Source organism: Mandrillus leucophaeus, unplaced genomic scaffold (assembly GCF_000951045.1).
Source record: "Mandrillus leucophaeus isolate KB7577 unplaced genomic scaffold, Mleu.le_1.0 Scaffold443, whole genome shotgun sequence".
In the NCBI taxonomy this organism is placed as follows: Eukaryota; Metazoa; Chordata; class Mammalia; order Primates; family Cercopithecidae; genus Mandrillus; species Mandrillus leucophaeus.
In genome coordinates this window covers 1,384,325-1,394,540 of record NW_012104732.1, presented here as the reverse complement: position 1 = coordinate 1,394,540, position 10,216 = coordinate 1,384,325, and the positions used below count along the sequence as shown (strand labels likewise).

General features: G+C 36.7%; 1 protein-coding gene across 2 annotated transcripts in view; it reads right to left on the bottom strand.

The window, feature by feature from the left end:
• Window positions 1-4,705: 4,705 nt before the first annotated feature.
• The window catches only part of NR3C1 (nuclear receptor subfamily 3, group C, member 1 (glucocorticoid receptor)), a 154,759-nt gene continuing 149,248 nt past the window's right edge, over window positions 4,706-10,216 (bottom strand). For both annotated transcript variants that reach the window (XM_011994157.1, XM_011994156.1), the window contains 2 exons: window positions 7,883-8,040; window positions 4,706-7,389 (listed from right to left, as the gene is read on the bottom strand). In XM_011994157.1, coding sequence (XP_011849547.1) covers window positions 7,237-7,389; window positions 7,883-8,040 — 311 coding nt within the window. In that variant the 3' untranslated portion in view covers window positions 4,706-7,236. The remainder of the gene's footprint in view (window positions 7,390-7,882; window positions 8,041-10,216) is intronic.

The following is a 10,216-nucleotide window of genomic DNA, read 5'->3' as shown; positions in this document are numbered from 1 at the left end:
TACAGGCATGTGCCACCACGCCCGACTAATTTTGTATTTTTAGTAGAGACAGGGTTTCTCCATGTTGGTCAGGCTGGTCTCGAACTCCCAACCTCAGGTGATCCGTCCACCTTGGCCTCCCAAAGTGCTGGGATTACAGGCGTGAGCCACTGTGCCCAGACAATTTTTTGTATTTTTCATAGAGACAGGGTTTCACCATGTTGGCCAGGCTGGTATCGAACTTCTGACGTCAAGTGATCCACTTGTCTTGACCTTCTGAAGTGCTGGGATTACAGATATTAACCAGCGTGCCCAGCCAGCAGTATCTCACTTCTAATGACTGGGTAGTTCTCCACTGTATGCCTCATTTTGTTTATCTGTACATTGGTTGATGGATATTTGAATTGTTTCCACTTTTTGGCTGTTAAGAATAATGTTGCTATGAACATTTGCATGCAAGTCATTGTGTGGACACATGTTTTCATCTGTTCTAGAGTAGATACATAGGGGTAGAACTGCATAGTCATTTGCCTTTCATCTTTAATTCCTTGAGGGCAGGAACCTCTCCTTGGAGTCTTAGTATTGCCTTAGTGGTCTTTGAATTGTTTCATCTAGCATGCTTGCCACATAGTAGGTCTTGAAACTGATCAGGAGGTATTTGTGACATATTCTCATGTTTTGGGAGCCTTTGCTTGTTTTTATGCACACTGTCCCCCTTGCCATATTGAAAGAGTTTCATTTTTATCTTGATTCTTTGCAATCCTAGCGAACAATTATAGTGGTTTTGGATGACCTAGATTTTTATTTCTAGCAAAACCCCATGTATATACTCATAGTACTTTTAAAACAATGCAACTTTTTAACAAAAATAGACAAACGTATGCCTTATTTACATTATATACACATTATAGCCCTATTGAATATTTTTGGTGAGGGTACATAAGGTGAACAGAATATAAATTGTCTCTTAAGTGAGTAGAGTGAAGAAAGTTTTTTGAGTGTCTGATATGGTCTGCACAAACTCTTTTGTTCTGAGACTTAACATGTTTGTAACTAAGTGAAGTAAAAATATTTCCCTAACAAAGTACTGCCTCATTTTAACTAGGAAATAGGAAGCCTAAATAGAGGGAGGGCAGGGTTATTTCACCAGAAAGAAAGTGCTATAAAGTTACCAATACTGTTAAGAATGATTTACTTTCAGTTAAAAGAGATTAGTTGAAATTCTAAAAAAAAAAAAAAAAAAAAAAAGAAAATCACCTTGTGTAAAAGTCTGTGTATTTTCAACTTTTTTTCTACACCCAAAGTCTGGCTCTTTACCTGCAAAACTAGGAGCAAATTTTAACTTGCATTATAGTTTTCATTTATAAACAGCTTTCTTCCTTGGTTTGACTGTACCCTATATGCTCTTTATCACTTGAAGAAACGTTTGATTTTCCTGTGGGCATTAGTGAGACAGACTCCCTGTTGTGTATTAGACAAACCAGAGGGCATTCTGTAATCTGTGGGCAACTACTATTGTCCACCATCAACCACCCTAGGGTACAAGACACATGTTTTTAAGAGAAGGAAATACAATAGTCCCCCCCTTATCTGCAGTTTCACTTTCTGTGGTTTCATTTACCCTCAGTGTAGTACGATTTTTTGAGAGATCACATTCACATAGCTTTTATTACAGTATATTGTTGTAATTGAGTTATTGTTAATCTCTTGCTGCATCTAGTTTGTAAATTAACTTTATCATAGGTATGTAATATAGGAAAAAATATACAGTTCAGTACTATCTGTTTCAGGCATCCATTGGGAGTCTTGGAACATATCCTCCATAGATAAGCAGGGACTAATGTATCATTGTTAAATTTCTAAGTCAAAATTGATATGGTAGCAAAAGGGATTAAACGAGGACATGTCAGAAGACGAGACACATAATGATCAACTTGGGCTCACTCGCCCTAGTTAGCTCATATTAATAATTTCTCAAGTGGTTAAAACTATGGATTCTGGAGCTTTGTGACTCTAGGCAAGTTACTCAATTCTTTAAGCCAGTTTCCTGATATAAATATAATGAGGATATAATATCACTGCTTTACAGTAGTACTTTAGAGGGGTACTAAGATAAAATGAGATATGTTGAATGATCATTGTGCCTGGCACATAGTAAGTGCTCAGTAAAGCATTAATTTAAAACAGAAAAACATAACCAGTTCCCTGAGAGGCTCATAGGCCAGAGACATGCTCTTTGACATCTGATAGATGAATGGCCTCATTAAAGGCTTTCCATTCAAACTTCAATAACATGGGAGCTAGGGGCTATGAATCAGTTCCTTAAATTCTGAGCCTGTTTACTTTCTTATAGAGTTTACTTATAAAATGGAAACGAGAATAATCTGCCTCGTTATTTTCATGTCATTTATTCATTCGGTGAGGCTTGTTAAAAATGTGTGTGAAGGTGTTCTACAGAAATGTAAGGTTACTACTAAAAGTGAATGGTAGAGCCATAATGTGTATACATATTGATACCATATCTGGTATCTCTGCATTATACCTGAAGACACTGGGAAAGGTGTGTTACACACTTTTCCAATCACATACTCTAAGTGACTGAGGGTAGCAATAGTATTTTTCTTATTCATGTTGTATCTTCAGTATTATATAGTAGGCAGGTAGCAAATACTTGGTGCACATAATGATGGATAAGGCAAATTTGGCTTTTAAATCACAATTCTTTTTTTCTTAGTGATGGAGATCTCTTGTGAAAAAAAAAGTACTCCAAGAAGTTTGTTAGGTCATCCAGTTCCTGGATATGGCCTCAATATCAAATGTTTTGGAAAATACTGAATGAATTGTATAGAATAGCTGACTTGCCACTACCCTGCCCCACCTTTCTATTCTATGTGCAATATTGCTATGATATTTATATTAAATGTTTATTCCTTTTTCTTGAAGAGTTGATTTTAAAATAAGCTAAGAATTTTGATTAGATAATGTTTGCTTAAATAAAATATCATCTTTTGTGATAAAGACGTACATTTGAGGCAGCCTCAGGAGTTTCTCCTTCCCTTAGTACCCTTTGCAGTAATTGGCACACAACCATTTGAGGCATGGATGGGATAATCTTCAGGTCTTTGGCACCAGGGCTAAGCTTATTTTGAATTTATGCCATATTAGCATGTGAACATTGCCACACCGACATTTAAATGCCCACCATATTATCTTAGGGTTCCTGAAGCGGGGGTAGCTCTACTTTTAGTAGAACAAAAATCAGATTGGACAATCGGAACTGTACAAGTTCTACAAAAGCATGTTGGAGTCACATAATGAAAAAGCAGTTTTTTTTTTTATTATGATGTTTCTCCATATTTGGCATTGCTGTAAATGGCTAACTAACATTTACTGCCAATTCGGTACAAATGTGTGGTTTGGTAATACCAGAACAGCAAATTTAAATGAAAAAATAAAAGTTAAACATTTCCACACAAGGTTTTACAGTCTGACATTTCACTGCGTAGGTAAAAAGACATTTTTTTTTTTTAACTACAGATTATTATTCAGCATGAATAAAAAACTACAACTTTTATTTTTAAACAGGAGTCACTGGTTTTAATTTTTACACATTTTAAAATTACTGTGATAAAAAATAATGAAAAAGCTTCTTAATAATGCCATACACAGTATAATATAGATTTGTCCCCATTATATAGCATTTAATATACAAAATAGAATATTGACACACTTGAATCTATATGTAGTTAAGCAAGTTATTTGAGGAGGGTATTTTCATACAGCCTTTCATCAGAAAATAGAATCCTTTCAGACATTTTCTAGAGAGAAGCAAATCCTTTCCTGAAAACCTGGTCACTAATCCTGGGTGGACCAGGTTGCTTGAAAATAGTCTGGGATATTATGAAACTCCACCCAAAGGGCTTAAAGTGTCCTCCTTACACTTTTATTTCCCTTCTGACACTAAAACCAGGCACATAAAAAAACACATTCACCTACAGCTACAGTCAGGGAGTGACCAGCCAAGATCGAAATCTCACTGAAGGCTGCCATGGTTCTGGAAGTTTAACAGATCAATGTGTTGTATAACAATATTTTTCATTCCATGGTGGTGTAGTTTTTAGGGTTTTTAAAAGGGAACTGAAATTATGAGACTTAGGTGAAACTGGAATTGCTCCCTAGCCTCTGAATTCTCAAGGGAGCGTGGCTTTCCTTCGTGGGCATGCCCAGAGCTCATCCCATGCTAATTATCCAGCACTTCATAGACACAAATCATGCTAGTTTTCCTTATGGGATGGCCAGGGTTTCCTCCCACAGTTTTAGGCATTTGGGTATATAAACCCCAAAAGTGTTCAAGTGCCTCAGTTCTGCCTGTATAGTATCCCAAGAATGCCTACAAACACTGAGGAGGTCACTTTTTTACACCAGTAATTAAAAATACTTTTCAGGATTTGTTGTGAGTAACCAACTCTCACTGAAGTTACTACAAACTTCAATAGTTTGGGTTGGGATAACCAGATAACACATACATAGGAAATAAAGCTGCTTTCAAACAGCACCACCCTATAGCACTTAAGTCCCTAGTTAAACATAATTAAGATGACTTTCTTTTCCCCCATGTATTCTAAAAGGGCACAGCTTCTTTTCCCATTTAATGAAAAGCCTCCTATAGTTGTTGATGAATATCAGTTGACTTATTATTGACAGCAAAGTACACATAATCTTTTTTTCATTGAGTTCTATTTTTTGAGCGCCATGATTGTTGGGACGAAAATCAGATTAATGTGTGAGATGTGCTTTCTGGTTTTAACCACATAACGTTCTATAAATGAATGATAATCTACATTGTAGAAGCTCTTTTTGAAACTTAACACTGTCATTGATAAAAATATTCAAGCAGTTTTCTTAGGCACCAAAAATTTATCCAGCTGGGTTACAAACCATCTTAAAATATTACATTCCCTTTTAGAGAGCATTCAAAAAGCAAATGATTGTTTTTTATTAAATAATTTCTCCAAAATACTGAAAATAACAAGTAACATTCAAAAAGCATTCAAAGAAAACAAAAACATGTCCTCATTTTATTTGGAAATAAACTCTTGTTGTAGGATAGAAAGGAATTAGTGTATTATTGGCAACCTATGAGATTCTGCACTATTTACATATTGCTGGTACCTCTATGCAAACTATTGCCAAACTTCTGTTGTCATTCAACTGCTGGGGGAGGCCTGTATGTGAAAGTAACCCACTATTAGATGGTGCCTTTAAGTATGTAAGCACCACTTTCCTGTCTCCTGTTTACATACTTTAGTGCAAGGGGAGATTGAGTAAACTAAACCTGCACTGACAGACTCACTGTTGGAATGAGAAGGGTGGTCAGAATGGGAGGCAGAGGGTAACTCCCTCTGTAATCTCATTGGGTCAGAGCCTCAGCAACCTTCACTGCACACAGGACCAGTCTCCATCTCCCTCTTCCCCTAGAGCAAATTGTTTGGTTTCTGAGACCATCGCTGCCTGTATGAATGCATGTACAAACTATAAATCATATAGGTTATCCATCAGCATTTCTTTGACCCCTACAAAAAATATATAACATGTCATGATAAAACAATCTCATCTAAAAATCATTCTTATTTTACACTATACAAGCTATTTTACAATCATTTTAATAAATTGCATGTAAAGCTGCAGTAGCCCTTCCCTTCCCAGATTAGTGAATACCAATATGATATATATCTGAAACTATAACTAAATACAAAAATATATTAGAAGTTCCATATTTTTAATATTAGATTTTCAGTTTTCTATTACACAAATAATTTGGCCACCTTGAATAGAAATCAAATTTCTTGTGGCTTAGTAAATATGTTAAGTTTTGAGTTTACAGAAAGTTGGTAAGGTGCACACAGAAAGGGCTACTACAGCTTCTATTTTGTTTAAAATAATTTTCAACAGTGAAGAAATTCACAGGACTTGTGTTAAACTCTATGGCACACATTAGGGGTGTGTAGTTTTACAAACATGGATGTCTGACATACAGTTCTAAATCACAAAAATCAGTAGCTGAGCTTTCCTGTACCATCAGGAAAGATTAACCAATTGGTGACAGATGGGAATGTGAAAATGGGTGTCTAGCCATTTTTGCCATATTAGAGATTTAGTTTTTGGGTAAAGTTTAGTGAGAGGAATTACTTGCTCTGATTAAAATTCTCTCAGCTGTGTTACAGCTGGTTATCTGGAATCACAACTTTTAAGAAGTTATACAAACTACTTCAAAAGGTCCTGAAAGACAAATAGTTTACCAGCTTTCTTGCCATATAGCCTTTGCAAAAATAGGGCATTAGGTACAGACAGGGCCTCTTGGTAGTGATTTTAAAATCAGTCTTTTGCAACCATCATCCACAGTTTACCCAGCAGGTCCCTGGACTAGGTGCTCTATACCAGTTAGGACGGTGAATTTGCACAACCTATATAATTCTCCACTGAAGCAGATATATACAAAATGTGAGCTTTTTTTTTGACAAGAATACTGGAGATTTGAGTCAATTTTGTGGTCTTCTGATAGCTAAGTGCCATCAGGTTAGAAGCACCAACCCATTTTCACACAGAAGATTAATGTTTAGAGTTTATTTGGGAAAGCTACGAACTAGCTGCCCATCTTAAACAGCTGTACAATAACTTGAATAAAAAATTATGTAAGAAAAAATGAGCAAGCGTAGTTCACTAAATATAAAGGAAATTGTTAAAACCAGACAGTAATAGCTATAAAAGGCACAACTTCCCTTTTCTGATATACACTTGTAAACTTTTTTTCAGGTTTCCATGCATAAATCAAAAATGCTATCTTAACTATACAGGGGGGGATACACCAACAGAAAGTCCAGAAAATTTCATCCAGCCAACTGTGAAAAAGTATGAGCAGAAAGTTCATCACACAGACTTTGGGCACTGGTGGTTTAGGTGCCATCCTTCTTTGACTATGGAGATTACGTCCACATATTAAGGTTTCTAATTTCTGGGATATACTAACTAATGAAATTTCACCGTCTACTCTCCCATCACTGAAAAGTGATGACTCAGTTGCTTCTGTTGCCAAGTCTTGGCCCTCTATAAACCACATGTAGTGCGTATTTAAAACAAAACAACAGACGAAAACAATAAAAAATAAAACAACAAAACCTCTACAGGACAAACTGATAGTTTATACAATAAAAGCTATTAATTCGACTTTCTTTAAGGCAACCATTCTTATTAAGGCAGTCACTTTTGATGAAACAGAAGTTTTTTGATATTTCCATTTGAATATTTTGGTATCTGATTGGTGATGATTTCAGCTAACATCTCTGGGAATTCAATACTCATGGTCTTATCCAAAAATGTTTGGAAGCAATAGTTAAGAAGATTTTCAACCACCTGCAAGAGAAAATATAGTAATGATTAGGCTTCAAAATTGGTCAGTGGGAACAGCTCATGTTTGTTGTCCTCTATTTTGAAAAAATTATCTGGGCTAGAATATACCAATCTCACTGAAATTCCCCAGGTGAAAAATAAGCACTTCCGTACAAATTTCTTTGATTGTATGTAGAATTATATGGAATTATTTCATGAACCGCTGTGGTACCTATATAAAGGGTACATTATTCTAATTTAATGGATTAATCATACTTTTTAAAAAGTGTTATTCAATTCTATAATATCGTGATTTTATGAGATGAAAGGATATTTCATAATTGGTCTTAGGAAAAATGTCTACAAAACTGAAGTTCATAAGTTGAACTGAAGCTATCACCAACATCCACAAACTGGGGATGGGGTGGGGGTGCTGTTGGTATATAATTATATGCACTAATCAAAATATACTTTGTCCCAGAAAATTCTTATATTTGGTTTTATGTTCGACACTTACTTCATGCATAGAATCCAAGAGTTTTGTCAGTTGATAAAACCGCTGCCAGTTCTGGCTGGAGTTTCCTTCCCTCTTGACAATGGCTTTTCCTAGCTCTTTGATGTAGGTCATTCTAATTTCATCAAATAGCTCTTGGCTCTTCAGACCGTCCTTAGGAACTAAAAGGTTAAGATGAAGTCAATTAAAGGATTTTCTTTTTCTTTTCTTTTAGATAGGGTCTCACTGTGTCACCCAGGCTGGAGTGCAGTGGCATAATCATAGCTCACTGGAGCCTTGACCTCATTTGCTCAAGTGATCCTCCCACCTCAGCCTCCTGAGTAGCTAGGACTGTAGGCACAAGCCACCGGGTCTGGCTAAATTTTTTTGTAGAGACAGAATCTCCCTATGTTGCCCAGGCTGGTCTTAAACTCCTGGGCTCAAGCAGTCCTCCTGCCTAAGCCTCCCAAAGTGCTAGGATTATAGGTGTGAGCCACCGTTTACAGCCAAATTTCTTGCTGTAACTTCATACATGCAAGACGGGCACTTAACACTGTCTGTGTACTCTTAATGCACCCTAAAATATAAGCATTTTCTCAGGATTATTAAACTACAGCCAAGAGAAAATGCAGGATAACAAAGAATTAGAGGACTTAACCTTGAGTAAATCACTTGATTTCTCATCTATAAAATGGAACTGATGATGATACCTTCCTCCCTAGCTCACAAAGCTATTTGGAAGACCAGATGAAATAATACAGTGATTTTTAGTTAACTTTAAGTTGTCTGCCATTCTGCACTTCAGTTTAATTCTGGTATTGAGATAAATAGAAGGCTTCAACAACAGTGTTTATTCCAGCAATTACATCTTAGAATATCTGTGATATCACCAGTTAATTATAACTTTAAAATCGCCATGCAATACTTTTTTTTTTTAATGTAGCTAATAGGTATGTCTTAATAGGGAGCAGATATCTGTCCTTCCTTAGGTACATGGATTCTGGTTAGTGAAACTGGTAATAAAAATTTTGGGGCCGGGCGAAGTGGCTCAAGCCTGTAATCCCAGCACTTTGGGAGGCCGAGACGGGCGGATCACGAGGTCAGGAGATCGAGACCATCCTGGCTAACACGGTGAAACCCCATCTCTACTAAAAAAAAAAAAAAACTAGCCGGGCGAGGGGGTGCCTGTAGTCCCAGCTACTCGGGAGGCTGAGGCAGGAGAATGGCGTAAACCCGGGAGGCGGAGCTTGCAGTGAACTGAGATCCGGCCACTGCACTCCAGCCTGGGCGACACAGCGAGACTCTGTCTCAAAAAAAAAAAAAAAAAATTTGGGGGAGTACATTACATTACTCTTCAAAAAATGGTACTAATAAGGACAAGGAACAGAGGGTTAATCATGGTTTCACTGAATCCTGTGGAGATTAGGACTTTTGTAGAGTGCTACATTTTTCACAGTGTGCTCTTGGAAACACTGATTCTGTGTTAACTATGGTTAGAGGGAGAAAAAGGATTTGGTGGTCAAAGTTTGAGAAAAGCTTAATGTTTAATACATATTAGGCAGACTTCTGAATTTCAGTACTTCTTGGAGATACTCCCATGCACTCTCCAGAGAGAGGGAATGCATTATTTCCCAAACGGAAACTTCACTGCTGCTGACATTTTTAGAAGATGCTGGTATAAAGGAAAAGCTATGGATTTAGGAGCTTTGAGAAGTCTTAATTTGTTTTTTTTTTTTTGTTTTGCCCAAGACAGAGTCTCGCTGTGTGGCCTAGGCTGGAGTGCAGTGGTGTGATCTCGGCTCACTGTAACTTCCACCTCCCACCTCCCAGGTTCAAGCAATTTCACCTGTCTCGGCCTCCCAAAGTGCTGGGATTTCAGGTGTTAAGACCTCTTGGCTGGGCGTGGTGACTTATTTCTTACTTGCCATGTGGACTTCAATATAACCTCCTTGAGCATCTTTCCTGCTCTTTTTCACTGGATGATTAGAATTAGACTAATGACTATGTATGAAAATGTTTGATTCCGTAAAGCATTACTTGACACTTCTAAGATACCAGTATTAACATGAAATGAAGACCGCTTAATCAGGAGTGATAATCAGGAGTGATAAGGGCATTCTATGTTAACAATGGGTTAATTTTACACATTACTATACTATAGAAAATCTAATTATTGCAAAATTGTAAAACAGTGATTGCTTATAGTTTTTTCCCCTGCTGGTTAGTCCTAATTCTAAAAATAACTATGGTGAAGCCCAATTCAATATGCATATAAAATAATTTCATCCATCTCAAATTTTTTTGTTTAATGTTTTAGTATTGAAATCACTAACATGACATCCTCTTTTGGCTGTAGGA